This window comes from Geotrypetes seraphini, chromosome 2, assembly GCF_902459505.1.
Source record: "Geotrypetes seraphini chromosome 2, aGeoSer1.1, whole genome shotgun sequence".
In the NCBI taxonomy this organism is placed as follows: Eukaryota; Metazoa; Chordata; class Amphibia; order Gymnophiona; family Dermophiidae; genus Geotrypetes; species Geotrypetes seraphini.
In genome coordinates, this window is record NC_047085.1 from 386,891,895 (window position 1) to 386,917,350 (window position 25,456).

At 41.5% G+C, this 25,456-nt stretch overlaps 1 protein-coding gene across 4 annotated transcripts in view; it reads right to left on the reverse strand.

Moving 5' to 3' along the window:
* Nucleotides 1–25,456, reverse strand: part of CHN2 (chimerin 2) — a 387,683-nt gene that overhangs the window by 115,944 nt on the left and 246,283 nt on the right. For all 4 annotated transcript variants that reach the window (XM_033930756.1, XM_033930753.1, XM_033930755.1 and 1 more), the window contains one exon: nt 23,136–23,213. In XM_033930756.1, the coding sequence (XP_033786647.1) occupies nt 23,136–23,213 (78 nt within the window). The remainder of the gene's footprint in view (nt 1–23,135; nt 23,214–25,456) is intronic.

Consider the following 25,456-nt stretch of genomic DNA (forward strand, 5'->3'; position numbering starts at 1 on the left):
CCCGTGACCTACTGGGAGGCTTCCAAGGCGGTTCTGCGGGGGTTCATTATTGCCTATCTCTCTCGCAAACGGAAGTCACTGGATGCGGAGTTACTGACTCTATCGGGGGAGCTTAGGCGGTTGAGGGCACGCCACTGTACTTCTCTTTCGGCAGCTGATAAACTACGTTTGATGACTGTCCGGCGGCAGATAGATACAATCTTGACGCAACGGGCTTCCCGCGATATCTATTTTCAATGGTATAAATTGTTCGCCTGGGGGGGTAAGACCGGGAGATTGTTGGCCAATTTGGTCCGGCCTCCGCGTACTCGTCAGGTTATATTGTCCATTCGGGACCCGAAGGGCACTTGTTACACGCAGGAACGGCAGATCCAACAGCAATTCGTTCATTTTTATGAATCTTTGTATGCTAACCGACCGTTTGCGGACGCTGATAGGGATGCTTTCTTTCAGGGGCTCAAGCTCCCTAGGTTGACAGCAGCCCAGTTGGAGCAACTGAATGCCCCTATTAGTTCCGAGGACGTACAGATTGGTATTAAGAAGCTAAAGTTGACAAAGGCACCGGGCCCAGATGGGTTTGGCTCTGAGTATTACAAGATTTTGTCGGATCAGATTTCTCCTGCTTTGGCGAGGGCGTTTAATGCGCTCTCTGAGACTCGGGGATTAGGGACTCCTAATATGGCCTATGTTGTGCTGTTGCCTAAGCCTGGTAAGGACCCGGCCCAGGTGGGTTCTTATCGGCCTATTTCCCTCCTTAATCAGGATGCTAAGCTTTTTGCCAGATTTTGGCGCATAGATTGAATGCCTTTTTGCCGCTGTTGATCCATGAGGACCAGGCAGGCTTTGTACCGGGCAGATATGCGTCGATGAATCTGGTCAGAGCTTTGATGGCCCTTCACTCCAGGAGGGGGCTGGAGGGCGAATCGGCTATTATAGGCCTGGATATGGAGAAGGCATTTGATAGTATCTCTTGGCAATATCTCTTTTGGGTTCTGCGTCAGTTTGGCATAGAGGGTTCTATTCATCACTGGATCAGTAGCTTATATATACAGCCGCAGGCTAGACTTCTAGTCAATGGTCAATTTACTGCACCGTTTGCTTTAGGTAGGGGGACTAGACAGGGTTGCCCGTTGTCCCCGTTACTTTTTGTGTTAGCTATTGAACCACTGGCTGCTCGGATTCGCGGTGATCCGAATATTCAGGGTATTCGTATTGGGGGCCAGGAGAGTCGCATTAATCTTTTTGCCGATGATATTCTCCTCTATCTGGAACAGCCCAGACGGGATTTGGGGCGGGTCCTCGCTCTAGTCCGTTCCTTTAGAGATCTTTCTGGTCTGCGCATTAACTGTGATAAATCTGTACTTCTTCCCTTGCGGTCCACTATGGTGGAGCCCTGGCATGCGAGTCTCGAGATACCACCGGTGAAGGGGCTGATGCGTTACCTTGGTGTATATTTAAGCCCGGACCTCAAGCTTCTGTACCGCTCCAATGTGACACGTCATCTGGAGGCGATTCAGCACTTGTGTGACAAATGGAGAGATCTTCCGCTAGGTGTTTGGGGGCAGGTGACTTTGACTAAGATGGTACTTCTCCCCAAGATTTTGTATCCGTTGCAGGCTGTGCCCCTTTGGGTTACTGATAAAGAGGTGCGTCTGTTTCGTTCGATTATCTCCTCTTTCATTTGGCGTCATAAGCGGGCCAGAATTGTCTATGCCACCTTGGCTTTGGATAAATATAGGGGTGACTTGAATCTTCCCAATCTTCGCTATTATAATGTCGCCGCTCTGTTTCGCTTTATTCATGAAGGATGGTCGGGATGTTACAAATTCTCTTCACAGGGTTGGGTGGAGTCCTAGTGTGCCCCTCACTTGGTCCTGTCCCTTCTCCATGCCCCGTTGTCGGCTATACCGGGGGGAGGGGCTAAGTTTGCATATCTTTTACCTCTGCGACGAGCATGGCGGTGGTGGCGTCGTCGGCAGGGGAAGACTCCGGTGGCTTCCCTTTTGTTACAGTTGTATGGCAATACTGACTTTCCCCCGGGAGTGGGTCACGCCTGGTTTCGGCAGTGGGAGCAGAGAGGAGGTAGAACTCTTCAGGATATTCTTACGGTGGGGGGGGGGGTCATTTTCCTTCCTTTGCCCAGCTGCAGACTCACTGGCAACTGCCTCAGACTCACTTCTGGGCTTACCTTCAGGCCCGGCATTATTACTTGTCCTTGGACCATCGCTGGGGGGAGGCTTGGCTCTGTGGTCCCTTGGATGTTCAATTTTTTCAGGTATCTCCTGCTTCTAACAAATTAGCTACCTGGTATCGGATTCTGAAGAACGCATCGGACCTGGGACCTATTGATCGACTGGCTTCCCAGTGGCAATCAGAGCTTGGCACTACCTTGGATCGTAAGGCCTTTCTTGATCTATTTGCCACTGTGCATGCCTTGGGAGGTTCCACGGATTTCAGGGAAATGCAATTTAAAATTTTGCATCGGGCTTATATTTCTCGGGCTTGGGGAGCTCGTATAGGCCTTTGGGAGGACGCAGCTTGTACCAAATGCAATCGTTTCTTAGGTACCTTTACCCACCATTTTTTGGAATGCCCTTCTTCTGACTTATGGCTGCAAGCTCTCCCTTTTTTGGAGCGCATTCTCCAACGAGATGTGCCCTGGTCTTATGGTTTCCTGCTTTTGGGAGATCAATGTGATTTGATTGAGGGAGGGCTCACACTTCCCCAACGCAGGGTTCTCTACATGGCTGTCTTGGTGGTAAAAAAGCTCCTGTTGCAGCATTGGGTGGCTGATTCTGTGGCATCCTTTCCGCAATGGAGGGCTCGTTTGGTAGAGGTGGGGTGGTATGAGCTTCAACGTGCCCCTAGATCTGGGAATCTGGCCCACTGTTGCTATCGAGATCTGTGGCAGCGGGCGTTGAAGGTTTGTTCCAGCTTGGAGACAGTGGGCACGGAATCCTCCCCTTGATTTTTTCTTCTAGAGGGGCTGTTGCTCTCTCTTTTTCCTTCCTTTTGTCTTTCTGTTTTTGTTTCCTGGGTAGCTGCATCAGTGTGTGTGCGGGAGTGCACCTCTGGGAGTATGGATGACTGGAGATTCGAGTGTGGAGTGTTTGTTGTGGTCTGTGGTGAGGGCTTGGGGTCTGTGCGTGTTTGTTTGGAGGGGTTTGATATCTCAAAATGTCAATTGTGATGGGCATCCACCCATGGGGGTTTTGTACTGAGCACCACTTGTTGTCATTATCTCAATTGTTGACTCTGGATGCTTTATTTTTTGCTTGTTCTGCTCATGGTTGTATGTTCCTTTGCAATTGTTAATAAAGATAATTGGAAAAAAAAAAATTAATCTCAAGATGCTTTGTTAAACAAACTATCAGTATGTATCCCCTCCTATGGGTATTAAATTCATGGCATGTTCCAACTGCATACTACTTCTAAAAACTTGCACAATGTGGTCTCTATTTATGTGGTGGCTCATAAACTCAACACTGCATCACTATCAATCTCTCAGTCTAGCTCATGAAAGTTACTAAACTTATGTGAAAACCAAAATAAAATTTTCAGGGAAAGACCTGGTTCCCAGGAATGGATTGCCAAATGGAGCTCCACCTCAAACTCTGCCATTTTAAGCTCCATTATCTCAAAAACCTACTGCTCTACTGCATTCCTCCATCATTGTCAAGTTTCTCTTCTGTGTAAACCGCCTAGAAGTCATTTGATTGTTGGTGGTATAGAAGAAGAAAGTTATGTTATGTCAGCATGGATTTCAGTGACCTTCCTTCAGGATGGCACTTCCTCGATGTTATGAGTGACTACTCAGTTTCTTCATATGGATTTTGCCATCACCACTTCTCCTAGTGCAGTCAAAATATTATCTTCAAACCAAACTAGCTCACTCAAAGAAGATGCCACAACTCCTCAGATGTATTCTTATAGCATCATGCTGCCAAGCACAAAATGAGAACATATGCAAACTGCCTCTACGTAAGCATGCCACAAACTCCAGCTCTTAAAGTTAGAGAAAATGTCCCAGTGAGGAATTTATTGTCATGGAAAAAGTTATCTACACTGTCCTTCAGCAACCCTCACAAAACCACCCCAAAAACAGCACCAAAAAAAAAAAAAATGAATTTAGTACTCAAAGTGGGGACCATAAGATCAAACAAAATACCCATTCACTTCAAAGTATTATGTGGAACCAATTCTATGCTTGGTGACGGAATCCAATAATAGTGGTAATATGGATACCCACATAAGAGTATTCTGAGTGGATAAAACAAGCTACCTTTGAGCCTTAAAAAGCAAACTTATTTGGCTATACAGTATTTAAGTATCAATTGAATAACCATCTTGTTTTGCTGGGACTGTCTTCATTTTGCTTTGGGCACTGTCTGCTCTGATCATGTCTGGAGATTTGGGCCTGAACTGTTGTCTTCAGTACTGTATTTTTTGTGTAGTTCTGTTTTTTTTTGTGATATATGCTTTATTGTTCACTCTGGATAAGGGCAGGTTATAATTAATCTAAGTCTAAATATTCCCATCAGCCATCCCTTAAAAGAGAATCTGAAAATGCACAAGTGACAGATCGACCATCTTGCTCTCCTCTAGAACGATTCAACATTGCTATCATTACAGCTTCTAGAGCCAGAACAAGCAGAGTCAAGTCTTGAGGTACCAGAACCAAATCTCACTGCTGCTAAAGCCAGAAGTCAATGACAGCACCCACAGAACATATGCCTTAAAAGCCCTGATCCAGCATATCACTAGACTGGCCAGGAATGCTTACTGCTTATTATTCAACACATTTAAGCTTTTACATTTTTTGAAGTCTAAGTTATTGCAATTCTGGGTTGCAAGCAAGGCATTCTGAAAAAAAAACTTCAGACAGCCAGAAATGTAGTGGCAAGACTAATATATAGAAAATCCAAGTATGAAGTATGAAGGAAAGTATGAAGGAAAAGTGGGGGAGGGGAAGTATGACAGAGATGTTTAAATACCTAGGTGGCATAAATGAGAATGGAGGTGAGTCTCTTTCAACTGAAAGGGCACACGGATAAAGGGGACAGATTCAGAAGTAAACCTCAGAAAATAGTTCTTCACAGAAAGGGTGGTGAATGCTTGGAATGGCCTCCCAGTGGAGGTGATTGAGACAAAAAGTGTATCAGAATTCAAGAAAGCTTAGTACAAGTATGTTGGATCTCTAAGGGAGAGGAAAGGATAGTAGATGGTATGGTTAGGCAGACTAGATTTGCCATATGGTCTTTATCTGCCTTCATTTTCTATTTCTATATTATATTGGTTATTTGTAGCGGCTTGTGTGGCTTTTAAATTATGCGCACTGGTTCATCAAATAATATATGGTGTTGCTCCTACTTACATGTGGGACCTAGTTATTTTTCCTGAAAAATGCCAAAATTAATTCAAGAGATTATCTGATGCTTCATTTTCCAAACTTTAGCAAATTGGTACACAAAAATGTGCATTCTGCTAGGTTTTCTTTTCAATCAGCTAAATAGTAGAATTCTCTAGCTAGAGAAATTACTATATATACTCATATATAAACTAAGATTTTGGGGCCAAAAAAATTGCCCAAGAATCGAGGTCTCAGTTTATATTTGAGTAATACAACTGTGCACTCCCCTCGCCTCCCTACCGGGCCTGCCTTGAGCCCTGGTGGTCCAATGGTGATCCGGGACAGGAGCTACCCTTTCCATGTCCTGTCCCAGTTGGCTCCACACCAACCCAACTCCCTCTGAAAAGGGCTACCTTGCACACCCTGGTGGTGAACCAGGGCAGGAGCGATCCTCCTGTGCTCCTGCCCCATGCAGAGCCGCTAAAGAAAATGGCTGCCGTGAATTCTCATAGCAACCTCGCAAGACTGCGGGAATCTGTGGCAACCATTTCCTTTAGCAGTTCTGCATGGTGAAGGAGTATAGCAGGATCACTCCTGCCCCAATTCACTAATGGACCACCAGGGTATGCATGGTAAGCCTTTTCAGGTATGGGAGGTAAGAAGAAGGTGAAGTAGTGTGGAGCTGGCTGGGACAGGAAATGGAAAGGGTCACTCCTGTCCTGGCTTACCTCTGAACCACCAGGGCTCAAAACAGGTCCAGGGGAGGCCTTCAATGGGTCGGGGGGCATGGGGTGCAGAGTTGTCTGTCCTTGCTCACCGCTGACCACTAGGGCTCAAAGCAGGCCTGGGGGAGGCCTGCAATGGGTTGGGCAGGGGGTGCAGATGCGACCAGGACAGGACAAGGAGAGATTGCTCCTGTTGCAGCTCACCACTGGACCACCAATATCTATACTTGAATATAAACCCTCAGTTATATTTGAGTTAACATTCCACCCCCCCCCCTCCTTTTTGGGGGGAGAAAAAAAATGTTATCTTGGTTTATATTTGAGTATATACAGTAAATGTCAGGATAACTTTTCTGTTTTCAAGAAAATACTTAAAACCTACTTATTATGTAAATATCTGTCTAATTGACCAATACCTGTGTTGAGACATGATTCTTCTTATACAGTATAAATAGAGAGGATTATAGTGATGTCTGCAAGAAAAGCTTTTTATTTTGCATCAGGAATGGGTTGATGTATTATAGAATTTTTTGTTATTATTATAAGCGGTAAGCCACATTGAACTGTAAAAGGCTAATGTAAGATGTAAATGTGAACAGCAAAGAAAAAACTGAAGAAAGGTAAGCAAAGAGTTTCCACCATTATCCGATGGTGATGATGATGACAGTACTTTTTAAAGAAATGCACAGCATTTCAACATTAAACCTCGCAAGGCAGCAGAGTCTATCCAAATCAGTGTCATTTACCAGGCGCTTAACCCAGGTGCTCATGAATTAAATCATCTCAAGCAATGGATTCCCAAACTTTGTACTATGGCGGAACCTCTAAAATATTTTTTCTTACACTGAGGAACTCTCAATTCATGTCAACATATATGTGACCATCTCTGGGAAAAACTGACTAAAGTAGTGGATCCAACATGTTGGGAATGCCAAATTGTTTCAGGTCATGGGTCACTAAGCAGTTTGGCAAAAGTTACAACTTTTTCTTTTTTTTTAAACTTTTCTACATATAAGAATGGCATTTGGACTGGTGTAGTACAAATTCATTAAAACCTCATTTTTTGTTTCTAGAGACTTTAGTCACTTTTTGCCAAAAGATGGTCACATCTATATTCATATAATTCTAACACACCACCAGTTGTTATGCTGTATTTTCTTGCCACAACAAAGAAAAATGGGGAGACCCAATGATCCACAGTGAAAACAATCCACTGATGAAAACAAAAACAAAAACTGTGGATACAGATGTTCTGGAGATAATTTATTAAACACTGACATATAAAACCATGAAAATTCAATTAAAAAAGTACAATGATAATAAATACTGTGATAAAAATCCAACCAGTTGTTATGCTGTCTTTTCTTGCCAGAAATTTCACTCTGCCATAAAACATAAAAACCAGATAAGGGAAAAGGCCTCAGAAGCCACGGGGTGTATTAACACCAGGGCTGTGGGTGAGAGCTAAAACTTGATCTAAGCTCTCCCCATGCTTCAATCATCAGCCAGAAAAACCCAGTTTGGGACAAATCCATGTTTTTGTTCTTTAATATCAAATGTCGTATGACAAATAGATAAGCAGAGGAAAGCAAATAAATATATTGTGCTGGCACTTGGCCTGTTGCTCAGATTTGCTATCTCAGACAAATCAAAGGTCTGGGAAATTTCCAATTTAGTACAGTACCTTAGTGATAAGATTGTAAGTCTTTTCCTGCAGAAGGCCTCAGTTCGTGCCACGATCAGGTCTAACCACATGATCACATCATAATTTTTGCTTATCATCACAGCAAAACAACTGTGGGTTTGGAGATTCGATTAAATTTTAACAAACAAGGAAGCGATATTGTGTACTGAATTCCAGGCAAATTTTAAATAAGGGCTCCATTACTATTTTGTTACAAGACAAAATTAATAAAAATAAAGGTTTAAAAAAAACTTGAGCAGGCCTGCTGTCTCGGGTGCAAGTGCTGTGCATTGCCATATAAAACACCTGGCTTTTCTGTTTCCTGGCCTGGAGGTATCATTTACAGCCCCTTCGCACGGCAAAACCTACTTATTTATACCAATTTATACATTGCAAAACTAATTAAAACCACTCAATGTGGTGTAAAAATCAAACACGCTTAATATTATAAGATGTATACCCAGTCTCAACCCAAGACCGAGTGACACCATGACACTAGATGCACTAGAGTGCCTCACCTTCTCGGTGGGTCACAACAGAGACCTAACCTTCACCATAATATACAGAGCACCGCACTCTCCAGACCAGCTATCCATCCTTAGCAACTAGTCATTACATACAACTGGCTCATCATACTTGGAGACTAACTTTGCAAACTACCCAAATGAGACCAGATCCCTGGCAGACTTCATCACTTCACTATTGGACCTAAGCTTCCAGCAAATGGTCTCCTCACCAACTCACTCTGCAGGCCATATTCTAGACCTAATCTTTATTTAAAAAAAGATACTCCATTCACCACAGCAACTCCTGGCTGCACCACCAAACCAGTATTCTGGTCTAATCACCATTTGATCACATTCAACCACACCTACGCAGCGAATGAACCATGAACCAGGAAGCAAACCCAACATAAGAAGATATACAACAATGACACTATCAACTTAGAGGATCTCTCCACAGACCTTTCTAACCTAGTAAGAACATTAAAACCCAATTCTGAATCTGTTGACAAGGCTGCCATGGAACGGCACACTGAGGTAAAAACCTTATACGAAGGGTTAGTCTCATTCAAAGAGATCAAATACTATCCCTGCAAATATTCCTCCCCTGATTTACTGATGATTTAAGAACTAAAAAAAGAGAACTACGGAAAGCACAAAGGAAAAGGTACAAATCCAGGCTTCACAGCGACAGGTCCAAATGGACGAAACCAAATGATGAATATAAAAAAGTCACACTAGAGGCTAAGAGGATATACTATTCCCAACAACTATTGAAGACCCCCAATAGATCAAAAACCTTTTTAAACTAACAAAAAAGATACTCACGCCATTGCAACAACTATTAAAGACCCCAATAGATCCAAAAACCTTTTTAAACTAACAAAAAAGATACTCACGCCATTGCAACAACTATTAAAGACCCCAATAGATCCAAAAACCTTTTTAAACTAACAAAAAAGATGCTCATGTCGTTGAAAGGAGACAAGCAATGCCTTAACAATGAACTCAACAGCAAAATGCTTTCAGACTACTTTGCTGACAAAGTAGACAAAATACAGTCTCACTTCAACTCCCAATGTGCTACAGACATTGTCTCACCCACAACTCAGACAAGATAGTTAAAACTACAACTGGGAACCTAACTCACTTTGAAACTGTCTCCCATGACATCATCAAGATACTAGACGCTATTCACCCTTCCGGCTCTGACCTGGACCCCTGTCTGCCACGCCTCTTGGTGGCTGTGAAAGATGCGTTTATAGACTCCATCCTTCCTTTCATCAACACCTCTCTACAAACAGGCATAGTGCCTGCAAACTGGAAGTCATCAGTCATCAAACTGATCTTGAAAAACCCCCACACTTGACCCTAACGTTCCTGGCAACTTCAGACCTGTCTCCAACCTACCCTTCATCTCCAAGATCCTGAAAAAAACACTGTTAAACCAATTACACTCCTTCATCGACAAACAAAGAGTCCTATCTGCCTTCCAGTAGGGATTCAGGAAATTCCACAGTACTGAAACTGTCTTTCTCGACATCATCGGCGACTGCTGGAAACTCATGGATAAGGGTAATGATGATCTTCTGATGCTGCTGGATCTCAGTGCAGTATTCAACACTATTGACCATCCTCTCCTCATTGCATGGCTCTCTGAAATTGGAATTTCAGGCACAGCATTATGATGGTTTGTTTCCTTCCTGAATAATTCATTTTATTTATTTAAAGTTATTTCTAGCCCGCCTATCTACAAATCTAGGCGGGGGACAAAATTGCATACAAAGTCATAATTAAAATACAGACAAATATAAAAGAAATAGAAAGCAGAATAAAACAGCAAAAAACTGCTCCGGCTCACACTGCCACATTAACTAGCACCCAAAAAGTGCTCAAACAATACAGTTTTCACCCCCTTTCTGAACTGCAAAAGGATATTTGATTGGCGCAATGACAGCGGTAAGGCATTCCACAACGCTGGACCCTGCACTGAAAATATAGATTTATAGTTCTCTGTAGGCCACATGGCAACTAAAGACGGAATAATAAATCCCAAAGCGTACTGCTCAACAATGCACTATCGAAACCGATCAAATACTTTATTTTGCAGGGGGCTCTACTATCCCCCCCTATTATTTGGTCTCTATATTAGACCAGACCTAGACATAAGCATTTAAATATTAAATACAGATTCACTCCTTCGCGGATGACATCCAATTATACCTACCACTAGGAGAAACCTATGATACCCAGATCACAAAAACTCCTAAAATGCCTCTCGGAAATCAAAAACTGAATGTCCATCAAAAAATTAAAATGAAATGACTCCAAAACAGAACTCCTTTAGATCTGCAAAGAACACTGCGACCACACCCTTCCCTCGCTACACTGTGACTCAACTACCATAACTGTGAAGGACCATGTACACAGCTTAGGAATACTCCTTAACTCCAATCTATCACTTTCCAACCATATCTCTCAGGTGGTATCTTCTTCGTCTCACTATCTGCGACAACTACTTTTCTGAGTCTGACTTCACCCAATTACTCTATGTCTTGGTCCTCTCTCATATGGACTACTGCACCACCCTATTCAACGGTCTCACAGTAAAGAATGGTCTCGAGCATGTACAAAATGCAGCAGTCAAACTTCTAAAAAAACCTCCGTGCCCATGACCCTGTCTCCCAGGCTCTATCATTGGCTTACTGGCTGTCCACAGCCAAACGCCTTAAATGGTATGATGCTAGCATTCAAAAAAACCTTGTACAACATGGCGCCGGGCTACATGATGACTAAGCTTCCTCTGTACATGCCGAACAAGTCCCTCCACTCCCAGGATTAAATACATCTCAAAATTCCCCCTGGTTGTGCCCTTCAACTGCAAACGGCCAAATGACATTCCAATTCCCACTTCATACCGAGCCACTGGAATCAACTGCAGATCAGATCCCTTACAGGAATCCTCAACTTTAGAAAAGTAATAAAAACATACCTCTAGATTATAAAGAAATCTTAATGTATATTGGTACTAGATCCTCGATACGTGTCACAAAGGATTAAAACATATTTATTTATTCATTCAGTTTTCTATTACATTCTCCCAGGGGAGCTTAGAATGGTTTATATGAATTTCTTCAGGTACTCAAGCATTTTTCCCTGTCTGTCCGGTGGTCTCACAATCTAATGTACCTGGGGGAGTGGAGGATTAGGTGACTTGCCCAGGGCTGCCAGGAATAGCATGGGTTTGTACCCACAACTTCAGGGTGCTGAGGCTGTTGCTTTAACCACTATGCCACACTCTCATCACAACTGAAAAGGGGGCATTCAATTGGGACGCACAAAGTATTACAGAATTCAGGGGATTCACACCTAATTTACACACAAGGATTTACACCAGGAGTAAATCCTTGCGCCATGTGCTCTTTTATAAATGGTGCCCAATTTGGAGATCAACAATCAGGCTTCAAAATGGGCTGACTGCCATCTCTTATAGCTCTCAAATATGATTGAACACTCAAATATGATTGCAAATTTAGCTTACAATTTTCAATATTGATAAATCTTGCACTGTAACTGTCAAATTTATTTTGTAAATTATATTGGTATTAGATCCTAGTATGTGTCGAGTTAGGATAAAACTTGTATTGAAAAACCTTGTTCTGTAATTGTGGCAAATTGTAACCTATAAACTCTATACTATGTACTGTACATTAGTATTAGATCTCTAGTATGTATCAAATTAGGATAAAACTTGTATAAAAAAAACTTGTACTATACTATGGCAAATTGTAACTGTATATTATGTATGCTAACCTGTAACCCATTCTGAGCTGTTTGAGGAACGGGATAGAAAACGAATTACATATTTGTTTTAGGATTTATACACAAACCTTGAAACACAATAATTGCAATCATCATCATAAAACATTCCAAGCCAGGTTTAATATTCCGTTTTGTTAAAACTATTCTGACAAAGGCCTTCATAAACTGGCTGTGGCAACAGCTTCAGGTGAACGAAGGCGGAGAGTGCTGGATCAGGCCTTGTGTGTGTGTGTGTGTGTGTGTGGAGTCATTTTTGCTGTCTGGACCATAACTATTTATTGCCTTATAAGATAGTATAAAGAAGTATTTTACTAGGAGATAATCTTATTAACATACCTTTCTTTGCAATCGTAATGAATCTTTAACTGTGTTGATCAGTTATATATATATATATATAATGGGAGGGTGTATATATATATATACATATATATATATATATATATACACACACACCCTCCCATTGCATCTCCACCATTAAAGTTAAGAGCAAATGAAAGTCCAAGCTCCCGCTCTAGCAACGATAACTCTACCCTCGGCAGCGTTTTACTTTTTTAAGCTGTTTCCGATGCCTAAGAGAAGGGGACGGCAGAGGAATATCCCTTTACCTCTAGCCGCGACTTCGACTCCGCGTCAGGCTTTAATAACATCTTTTACAGTCCCAATGGCGTTGGGCGGATCCGCAGCTGAGCTCCAGGAAGAACTCAGCTTGGACGGCGACGCGTCGCTGAGCCCTTTGGGACCGGACCCTCCTCCTCCTCCGAGTGGGACAACGGATTTTGGCCTTCCTGTGGAGGGAGTTCGGCAATGGCTGAATCAGGAGGAAATGCCGTTGCAGGCTACCCCGGAGAGAAGAACAGAAGGAGGAGGAGCACTGCAGGCAAGCGGTGGTGAGTGTGGGGGAGGTGAAACCCGGGAAGGAGAACGGGAACCCGGGTTACCTCAACTCAAGCCGCTTGTGAAACCAGCAGTGGTTACACTGGATTCACTGTGGGGAGCAATTGAAAACCTTCAAACAGTATGTACTGGATTTATTTCTCTAATGGCTGATGTTTCTACTAAAGTTAACAAATTGGAAACTGTTTGTCATGACCAGATGAAACAAGTCGGAGATATTGAAAAAACTTTAACTGATATTAAATCTTTAAATAACCAGCATGCAAAAGATAAAGTTTTCCTTCTTCGTAAAATTGAAAATTTGGAAAATCAAAATAGGAGTTTAAATTTGAGGATTTTAAATTTTCCTATGTCTAAATTTAAAACTCCCGGGGAACTATTTAAGGATTTCTTGGTTTCTACATTAAAAATTACGGAAATAAATATACCACCCTTGCAGAAGATTTATTATTTAAAAAGGACAATAAAAGAGACTGAGACAACCACTGAACAAGATTTAACAACTTTATTGGAATCGTCTAATCTTGAATTGTCTGGACGAGCTACCTTGATAGTATCCCTGGTATTTCATCAGGATAAAGAAATGATTTTGAAATTGTATTATGGTCTAAAACAGGTTTCTTTTTTGGGAGAAAGAATATATATATACCCGGATGTTTCAAAATGGACTCAGACCAGAAGGAAAGAATTTCTTACATATAGGGAAAAAGTTGTATCATTAGGAGCCTCTTTTCAGTTGAGATTTCCTTGTAAATGTTTTGTTGTATTTCAAAACAATAGATATATCTTTTATGACTCGCATCAATTACGTTTCTTTTTAGAAGGAAAAGGAGTTTCTTTTGCACCATAGTGATTTTCGGTATAACTCAAGTCCATTATTATAGCCATTGGTTTTCACTTAATTTCCTTTTAAATTTTTAATATGTGATCTTTCCTGGAAGAATTTCTTTCTTTGTCTCCTCCTATAATTGAGGACTATGTTTAAAAAAAGTATGGGTTTCTTCCTTTTTGTTATATTATTGATCCAATAGGAAAATGGACTTTCCTTGTATTACCTTTTTGATTTATTAAGATTATTACTGATAGAATATATTGGATGTATTCATATCATATATTGCCTGTTAAGCACAATTGTTGTTTATTTTAAAAATCTAAATAAAGAATTAAAAAAAAAAAAATAAAAAAAAATAAAAAATAAATTCTTTCACTTTGACTTGCTACTAATTTTACTGAAGCATTATGTCATCCTTCAGATTATTCTACATAAATGCTTTGAAAAGGTTTAGACTCATCAATCAGCCACTTGAGTCTAGAAATCAAAGCAAGTTTTGTTTGTAGAACATTAATCCCAGGATGTCCCAAGGTCCCTGGTTAAACATAAATTGTATTTTTTGTGGGGGGGGGGGGTGTCAAGGAAAAAATGCATACCTCACATACTGCTGGACATCAGACACCATGCCATTAGTTCTTGGTCAATACACAGATGGGGAAGTGCAGACAGTTCTTATGTAGGTCTGTGTACCTAAGCACTTCCATTGACACAAATCAGAATGAAGGTCATTCATTCAATCCAAATGATTTCTATATCAAACCTAAACTGCAGATGTTTCCATGTGTGAGCATGCTACTTATACTCACTTTTATGTTACCCCTTATTAATTAATCCTTGAATGATGGCTAAATCATTAACCATGACTCTGGGCACAATTATCAAGTATAGATGTTGTCCCCTTTACAGGATTAAAGCAGCACATGAAAGGAGATTACGTGACATTCTGGAGACAGCAAGTTCTCTGTTTTAAAACATAGGGTGTGATTATTTTTTCAAAGATTAAAAAATAGCTTAGAAAAGTTTGGGCTAAAAGCCAGGTGTGTATGAATCAACTGGTCACCCGTGGGCAAGGCAATTCAAGAAAACAAACTTGACACTGTATACTTTTGTGATTTTTAGTCTGCTTTGTCTTACACAGGCTGAATTAAAACACACATGCATATCACACCTTTGCTGATTTGCTGTTTAGTTTGTTGTAGTACACATATTAATTGTTTTTATAATGATTATGCATGTTATCTTGAGTATAGTTTTGAATGATCAGTGATAAGAAGTTGTGGTCTATAAATATTTTTACCTAAATAGATTTTGGATTTGGTCATGGACCCAGCTAAAGATGGACCAATAATTTCTTTGGATGGCATCCATATCAAGGTACCTTTACCGCTAAAGCTATCTTAGGGGTACTTGACATGTTTACAGGTGATCCTCAGCATTTTCCTGCTTGGTGCTATATTGCGCTTTCTCTGACATTTGCTGCTGTTTTCTCAGGAGCATACTACCACCAGAGGCACTTTAAGGCTTCCTTTTTGCTAATTTTACCAACACTTGCTAAGCCATTTAAGAATCCACAGATTTCTTACACCTCTCCAGACAGGCAATTTCAACAGAAAAATCAATGATCTTTTTCTTTTTGTAATTTTAAACTATTGTACTGTTCATATTTGTTAGCATTTTTAAAGAAATTATCTTGAAAAAATAATAATATGCTATTTATTTTTTGGTCTAGCTGTTTTACTTCAACTAGAACTAGCCAGTTTTGGGCTACAACGCCATAAGCCTTCATTCATATATATTTTCTCCTTACCAAATATCTCCCCTTTCATCTCATCTGCTCAGTCATTACTGTGGTATCCTCATATCTTGCAATAAGCAAGCAGATATGTCACTATTATGTAATTACTGTGATGCCTCCTTCCCCCAGGAGTTATTAACATTTAGGAGGAGAGTGTGGCATAGTGGTTAGAGCCACAGCCTCAACACCCTGAGGTTGTGGGTTCAAAACCCACGCTGCTCCTTGTGACCCTGGACAAGTCACTTAATCCTCCATTGCCCCAGGTACATTAGACATTGTGAGCCCGCTGGGACAGACAGGGAAAATGCTTGAAGTATCTGTATGTAAACCACTTTGAATGTGGGTTAAAACTACAAAAAGGCGGTATATAAATCTCAATCTCTTTCCCTTTCCTGTCTGTCTCACTCAGCCCACAGGGCAAAATCATAGCTTAGATCCTCTGCACGAAAATGTATAATGCTTGCCAGGGATTCACCAGGCTGGCTCTAACCTTGCTGATATTAAGGCTTTTTAAAAAATTGAATAGTAACTTGCCTAGTGTATTCCAATATGCAACGTTGTACAAAACAGTGTTCCAATCTCAAATAACTTACAGTGAAAGTTCAAAGCCCAGAAAAGTTAAATAACTTGTTGAAGATAGGAAAAAAATATTATCTAACCCATCTTGTGTTTTTTTTTAATCAGTATGCTACAATAGAGCCTCAAATCAAATTTAAGGACTATGTCGTGTTTTCTCATTTTTCAAGAAAGATATTTGGGCTTGTCTGAAGAATATTCACAGGTAAATCATCGATTTTGAATAGGTAGCCCAAGGCTTATTTCTGGATGTGAATGAACTTAAGGCAGACATATATTTATAAACAGTTGGCAAGAATATCTTTAATAGAAAAATTTTAATTCTAAATTCTGTTTTTTTTTTTGGTTTGTGTTTAAGTTCTCAGGACAAGCCATAGTGGAGAACATAAATAATTTAAGATGCAAAGTTAATTTACAGTCAACTAAAGAAGCCATCTGGAGTGAGGAAGAAAGAACATACTTTTACATCTATTGTCACATACATGAGATATATGAGGTAGATGGGGAGTGAAGTAGGGGAGGGATGTTACTGGAGAAGCTGACATTTGTGAATCCAGACTGTGTCCCTACTGCTCCTTTGTGCTTCTGATTCATTTGTAATCAGAGCTGAAATCTGGCACTGGAGGTCAGCCTTTACAGCCACCTGGATAATATCTCCCACTAACAGCAGCTTTACATCTACAAAGAGATGGAACATGCAGTGGCGTAGCGAGGGTAAGTGGCTCCCCTCCCCCACTCCTTCCCCGTACCTTTTTAATTTGCCAGGCGAGAGCAACAGCATAAACTTGCCACCCATGTCGGGTTGGACATCCCTCTGATGTCATTTCCTAGGTGCAGGACCCGGAGGCGACGTCGGAGACACGCGACACCGACGCGGGCTAATGCTGCTCGCGCAGGAAAAATTAAAGAGGTACAAGGGAAGGGGCGCTTGTGCGTGGCAGGGGGAGCAGAGAGGACGACGGGTGCCTGCAGCCTTTACAAAGACCGCACCTGGGGTGGACCTACCCCCACACCCGCCTTACTACACCAGTGGGTACATGGCAACACTGTACACTAAGGGGGATGGGAGTTACTAATCAAGTTAATATATGGTATTTAAACACAGCTTAGTTTACCATTGGAGTCACTAACTTATGGCAACTCAGTATCACAGTTTAGTGACTCCTACATTAAGGCCTGATTTCTGTAAACAGTGACATTCTTTAAAGCACCAGTAGGTATCCAAACTCAATTTAAAAAAATAATGCCGTTGAAACATTTTTAACTGAGTTTCAAGGTGCCTACCAGTGCCTAAAAAATCGGCGCCGGAATTTCACCTCTGTAGGTAGTTTATGCCGCCTAACACTACTGTGGGCGTGGCTGACACTGGAAGTGACAGTAGGCGGCCTACATTTCTGATGCCTACCTTTGCCAGAGGTGCGATTCTGTACCCAGCGCCATCATGTGATTGGCACACAATTGGCGGCTGCTTTTACAGCAGCCGCTGACAATGGTGACGGTTACAAAATCTGGACTTAAATGAATAATGCAACTTATGATCAACCTCAAAATTTGTATATCCTGGGGATCCTTAAAGGAGCTAAAGCAGCAAAAAGAAACAGAGCCCCCCCGCCCCAAACAACAACAATAAAGATACCCCCTGAATAGGCTTCTGAAACCCCCAATGTAGGCTCCCTCTTAAGCTGACTAATTTGGTCTGAGGCAGGAGTGCTCTAGCTTTTGCCAGCATTGGGCTTAAAATGGTGGTGGAGATGATCCCTAATAATAGTACTGCAAGACAATTGCTAGATGTCACCAGCACCAGCAGGGGCAGAAGTGAATAGTGCTAACACCTGCCCTGGACTCCCTAGAACAGTGTATCGCAAACTGTGTGCCGTGGCGAGATTCTGGTGTGCTGCAAGACGGCAGCGAGGAGAAGAAGTGCTGGCACCGGCTGACTGCCTACAGGATGCACCTCTCATAAGAAGAGGAACATCCTGTAGGCAGTCAGTTGGCACCCGCATCTCTTCTCTGTGACTCTCCTGCTCCAGCACCCCTCCCCTCCCCCCCACTGGCGGCTCAGGGTCCCATCTGGAGGGCCTTCATGCATGCACAGACGTCGACGTGATGATGTCATGCAGGTATGTAACATCATCACATCGACGTCTGCCCGTCTCCAGCCGCGGCACGGAGTTTACTGTGCCGCTGATTAAAAATATTTTGCAGGGCACTGCCCTAGACCATCAGAAATTGATAGAGATAGGTGCCAGTACTGTTCAGAGGGAAGGGAAGCACTGTTCAGATTTGTGCTGCTTTGGTCCCTTTGAGATGGCATATGGGAGCACATTTTAGTGGCCCAATGCTCCTGGATAGAAAAAACAATGCCAGCTATGAGTTGACATTATTTTTCCATGAATAATGCAGCATGTAGAATTTAATACAAGCTGCATTATTTAAATTTACACAATAATGAGGTATCTTGTATGCATTTTCATGTTTTGCATCTCATTATTATGCAGGCTGCAATGATTTACACTAACATCTGTTACGGTAAAATAACACATGATTTTGCATTTAACACATGTTAAAGGACAACAGCGATGCATTATTTTCTGAATGGTAGTTCTTTACAACTAGTCTCAACTATCAAAATCCTAGGAGTCATTTTCGACCACAAACTTTCGTATCATGACCATATTAGCTCTGTAGTTAGATCTTTGCTTTCATAGACTCTATGATTCGTTCAATATCAAAATATCTTGAACCAAAATCATTAAGCATGCTGATACACTCCCTAGTGATTTCTAAACTTGACTATAGTAATTCGTTATTCAAAGGTATCACACAAAAGGAAATAAGACATCTCCAAATAATACAGAACACGGCAATAAAACTCATCTCGAATGCTAGCAAATTCAACACCACTCCTGGAAAAAGCGCATTGGCTTCCGATTACGCACAGGATTACATACAAAATATTATTGCTGTCTTTTAAAACATTAATATCAAAAGCACCGCTATTTATAAACAAACTCCTTATATCATACATGCCCTCCTGCACGTTGAGATCTACTGACCAACACCTATTAACTATCCCTTCACTGAAGATAATTAACGCAAAGCGCCACAACATCTTCTCTGTCATCGAGCCCCAACTTTGGAATGCTCTACCGACGCATCTTAGAGAGGAAAAAACTCTAGACCATTTTAAAGGCAAGCTGAAAAGCTTTTTGTTTAAGGACGCCTTCAATCTATAAAGCCCAGTAGTCAATCTTTATGCCAATTTTCCATATCTTTTCCCAACCCTATTGTTTTTGCCTGTAATGTTTCTCTTTCCTATTATGATTGTAGTTCTCCCCTCCTTCCCTTTTGTTTCAATTTGTTTGATTATTTTGTCCTTTGTAAGTAATCAATTTGATTGTATGCTTTAAATTTTTGTACATTGCTTAGGAATTTGATAAGTGATCAAATCAAATTTCAATAAAACTTGATATGACTGCCTTTCCCCTAGGGTCTGTGAACTTCTTCTGCATAGAATGAATCCTCTAATCACAGAAAAATGGTTGGAGACTTTTTTTATCCCCAAAAGCACACATTTTTTTTTTTAAAGGCTTCTCATAAATAGTTTGCTTCAAAGCAGGTACTACTATGTCTGTGTAAGTTATAAAATGTGTGTATACCAGTATGGAGTACATATGTAGCTCCCAGCTGTGCTCCAATTGCCTTCTACCACCCCGGCACATATGTGAGGAGAGCAGACATTGTTTTCGATGCACTGAAAGACAGGGTGGATTGTTTGACTTCAAACCCCGATGCAGTTGGAAATGTGAAATGCTGGCCGACGTCTGTGTGATTGATTTCTCCAACAACAGATAAGCATTCAAAATACCAAAATTAAGGGCTCCTTTTATCAAGCCGCACTAGCGGTTTAATGCACCTAATAGCATGCGTTAAACCGCAGGCCATGCTAGCCGCTACCGCCTCCTCTTGAGCAGGCGGTAGTTTTTAGGCCAGCGCAGGGGTTAGCACATGATGAAAAGTCACGCGCGTTAACCCCGCTAGCGCGGCTTGATTAAAAGGAGCCCTAAGATTGTTTAAAATTTGTTTTTGCATTGCATGAGGCCACCCTTATATTTATTGTGAACGAGGTTTTTTTTTTTTAATGCCAGTGATCAACCCAGTAGCCACCTAGATCTAGAACAGGGGTCTCAAAGTCCCTCGAGGGCCGCAATCCAGTCGGGTTTTCAGGATTTCCCCAATGAATGTGCATGAGATCTATGTGCATACACTGCTTTCAATGCATATTCATTGGGGAAATCCTGAAAACCCGACTGGATTGCGGCCCTCAAGGAGGGACTTTGAGATCCCTGATCTAGAACAATTGCTTACGGCTACTACTTATGGGGAATTTAGGAAATGCCTAAAAACATATGTGTTCCTAAAGTACTTAGACAACTAACCTCATTTCACAATAACTGATCCCTAGAGCTGTTAATCAATAGTTTTTAACTTCGTTAAATCCACTCAATTTGTAGCATCTTTCAATCAATGTTAACTGGCAGAACATTGTTAAATCCATTCAATCTGTAACATCTTTTAATTATTGTAAACCACATAGAACTTCACGGTCCTGCGGTATATAAACTGTTATATTATTACTACCCATATTCAAACATGGAGGTGGTGGGGTTCTGAGGCTTTTTCCTTCTCACTTTAATAGTTTGGGTGGTTTTAGATTTGTTTACACCTGCACTTTATTCACAATAAGATTGTTGTACTGAGTTTTATAATTGTTTCCTACCAGCCTACACATATACACCTCCACAGTTTCATAGTAGTCAGTTTCTGTATTTAAAACATGACTTTCATGCAGAAAATGCTTTTAAAATTTCCCCAGTATATCTAGTGTGGCGTTCACTTATCCATTTGGGAGTACAAAGAGAACTCAGGAATTCAAACAAGAACACATGGAGGGGCATAATCAAAAGTCCGATTTGGACATAAGGCATGAGTCGCCCAAAGTTGGCAACGTCAAAATGTCTGTTCTTGAAAAGTACGTCTAAAATTTTTTTTTTTTTCCTGAAAATCATCTATCTATGCGTCCAGGCATTTGATCGTCCAGACCGCCACTATGTCTATCTTTGTAACACATTCCCAAATGCTCAGAACCAGATCTTTTGGACGTGGGAAGGGACAGCATTGTGATGGACTGGCCACCTAGACATGGCAACAGAGCAATGAGGCATCTTAGAAGGCACTGCTGTGAACTTCACATAAAGGGTACCATATAAACATCTCACCAGAACTTCCTTATAGGTTATGGTGAGTCCCCCAAAACCCACTATACCCACCTGTCTACAACCTCAATAGTCCTTATGGCTGTAGGTGGCACCTATATGGCAGTAGAGTAGGGTTTTGGTGGTTAGAGTGGCTTATGGGCATGGGTCCTGCTCTCTATAGTTTAAGCCCACCCCCCAGACTACTTAAGCTTTCTCTGTGCAGCTCTACTACACTTTCCTATAGCAGGTGCTAATGTTCCGGAGGCAAGTATGTACGTTTTTATTCTGAACTTTATGGGGGTGCGACGGGGTCAGTGAATTTGGGGTGTGGGGGTGTGTGTGAGGGTCTTTACTTTGTCCCTGCAGTGGTTATCTGGTCACTTTAGATACCTTTTGGGCACTTATACCTGTCTTTACATCATCTAACTCACAACATATAAGTTCCACCTAGGCAGTCTCGTCAAACATTCAATTATCCCTGTAGGATGAGCAAGTCTAGGTCGGCTCACATCCCGCCCTAACCACTCCTCCAAAAAATGCCCCTTTCAGCTCTGGGTGCACAGCGGAATTCAGAGCCTAAAAAGTCCCTGGATACGTCTAAAAAGCCATTTTGATTATCGGCACTTGGACGCCCTGTCGTCCAAGTGCCGATTTGGGTGGGTTTTAAGATGTATTTAAGTTTCAATTATGAGCCCCTACATGTTCTTCCTGTTTCTTATTCCATGTACATCATGTACCTTTCCTGAACATAATAAGCTAAGTAATGATATATTTAGATAAGATAATGTCCAGATGAAAGATTAGCAGTCTCCAAAAGGGCTACCATAATCGGTCTGCCTAAGGATATTGTTAGAGTAATGGAACAAATACATTCCGGAATACTGACAATTGTCCAGAAATGAGTCACCTCTACAGAATAGTCAATTTTTCAAGGAACTCCCGTTGCCTCTGATGCAGCCTCCACTATCTTTCAAAGCAGCAGCTGCAGCATGACAAACAAGAGAAGCACTCTGTAGTTTGTATAGCTATTCACTGGCAGTAACAAGTCAGCACAAGGCTGTATCTTGGAGCTCAGTGCCCAAGAGCCTTTCCTTAGCATATGGTGCTTGAACAAAAGAGACCAAACAATGCCATCACTGCACTTCTTGTGTGTTTGTATGAACTACCAGCTGCATTAGAAAACAGAAGTGAAATAAGTTAGACTGGCTTACAATATTAGTTCACTCGAAAGCATAATATGTTAGGAACTCGTGAATATGGCATGATTGAAAATCAGATTGTACAATACAAATGAAATGCAGTTTCTTATCAAAAGCTACTGGCTAATTTTGTTCAGCTTCTGGAACAGGTAATATTTACTAGAAGCCTCTTTCTTCACATACAGTAAAAAAAAAAAAAAAAAAAAGAACAGCTGGAGTGAGGATGAAGGGATGGAAGCAGGGAAGACACTAGGGAGCAGAGGGCACTTTGGCTTATTCTTAGCAGAAAATGCTGACTAGAATAGAGCGGCACACCCAGTTAGGAATTATTTTCTAGCTAGCTGTGTACACTGAAATACAAAAGTTAGCAGTATTTATATAGTGCTGTGCTATGTAAACAGAGTTTGGAATGAACAGACCTGAAGAACACACACATATATACTCACTAAGAAATTATCTCAATTTTAGTTTAAAGGAGAAGAAATTGTAATTCTTACCTTGAAATTATGTGCTTTTTCATAGTTGCACCGATTATCATTTTGCGTCAAGGCTGTTCTTCTGACCAAGGAGGTGATCTGTGAATAGGCAAAGAGTTTCAGAGGTTGCCATAACATAGCCCCCTTCCTGCCCACCTTAGCCCCCAGTGCCACTGCAAGAAGATCTTGGTGTTTCCGGTCTGCCTTTAGCTTACAAACAGCAACACAGTTTTTCTCATGTTCAAGCCAGGGCTCCTCAGAAGGCATAGTGTTTGAATCCCAGAGCTTTTTAGTTTCTTCCCCTGAGCCTTGGAGGAGGCTTCCTGTCACCAGGGTTGTCCAACTGCTTCTAGTACTGGATAACAGATTTGAAGCAGCTGCAGCCCACTCTGCCGGGACCTCTGGCATGTGACTTAAATGGGCTGTCTTGAGTGATGGGAGAAGCTTCTGCAATTTGAATAAGTAATGGCCTGCTTTGTGTTACTTCTTAAGGCAGACGTGTGCCTCTGAAACAAGGGCTTGCATTCAGCAGCTGAGATGCTTCCCAGCCATGGCATCGGCCAAATTTTACAAAAAAAAAGGAAGGCAGGCGGGCAAGGGCAGTTTTACATCCTCACGCTACAGCAAGTCTCAAAGAAAAGATCACTTCTGCTTGGTGCCCACATTAAAGAGAAAGAGTGTCTGATGTTCTAAGTTTTAACCTGCATTCAATTAAGTTCTGGATGCAGCCCAAACACTTATGAGGCATTCTGATCTGAACACCAGCAGATTAAACCCTTTAAACCCAAACGACAGTTTAATCTTGCAATACTATTTCAGTCATATCCCGTACAAGTAAAAATCCAGCAGGGACTGAAGGATTAACTATGCTTATTTTATACACATCACTACTGCAACTGCACTGGTCAGTGTTTTTCTCTGAAGTTTCTTTTTTTCTCCTAGTGGGCCACTTTAATTAGTATACTAAAATGTGTATATCAAGATATATGCAAAAAATGGTTTTTTTTCTTAACATTTATGTAATTACTTTCCCAATATCAGATGAACCAAATAGCTACACATCCTCTGTAATACTGAAGTGCTCTGGATTTTAAAACTAGAGAAGGCAGATGGTTGACTTCATCGCTTAACTAAGATCCTATGGTGCAAATCTATGTAATGCACCGCTTAGCTTTGGTCTTCTACTTCTGTCACCCCTTAAAAATCAGTTTTTCAAAGGTAATATATCCAATGTTTGTCTTTTATTTTCCTTTCAGGCATAATGTTCACTCACTACTCATCCTACCCCATTCCTTTAATCAAGTTAGGAAGACTGACTTGGGCTGGGAACAGAAGTCTCCACAGAGGCCACCGAAGCAATTACTCAGTAGGCTGAAGATCCCTCCCAGCACCCCTTTCCAGCTGCGAGGGCGGCCACTGCCTATTTTTATAGCTATAATATATAGCACTCTATGGACTGCCTAGTAAATTGTCAAAGATGATGCATCTGAAACTCTCCTCTCCCGTGAGAACAAACATTGTGTGCTAAACAAGTCATTCCTTGTGACAGGACTCTATGTTTTACTCACCAGTCAGGAGCCAAACTAATCAGAGTCTATCTATATTAGTCTGAATCTAGATTACTGAAGCTGCAAAGGGTCAATCACCTGATCAGCACTAACAACCAGACAACTATACAGTATATGGGCAGGGCAGGATTAACCAATAGGCCAAGTAGGCAGGTGCCTAGAGTCTGAAATTGTCAGGGGAGCCCGATGAAGGAGGGCATCAACATTGTTTTTTCCAAACGGCGATGGGCCCCTCCAGCATCGATCAGCAACAAAGGCCCCCCCCCCCCCCCATCGACGGAAAATAAGACAAGCAAACAACACGGGTAAGAAAGGCAATGGGAACTGTAATTGGGCAAGTGCCCAAAGCTTCCCTCTGACACATCTTCCTGTTTCTGCCTGGGCGCATGGTAGGGTGGGGCAGGGCGGAGCAGGGGGCCCAGTGTACTTGTGTGCCTAGGGGCCCTCGACGAATTAATCCTGCCCTGTATATAGGGATGTTTCTGGCCAATAGAGGAAACCCATAAATGTCAATATTCACAACATTTATCTAACCAGCAGAAGGGCTGACTACATGCATGCTTTCAGCATCTGCCTTTGGAAATCAAGTAGTAGTGCATATTAATTACTTATTCACTGTGTAGCAAAATTTTATTTATTTATTTTTTTGTTCCTGGATAATAAGTGCTGCTTCTTAATTGCCTATGCCACAAAAGTATAGAAAATGGCTATCATTCCCCTCAAACTTTGCTTTAGTGACTAGGACATTACTTTTGAACAGGACCAAGACATTGA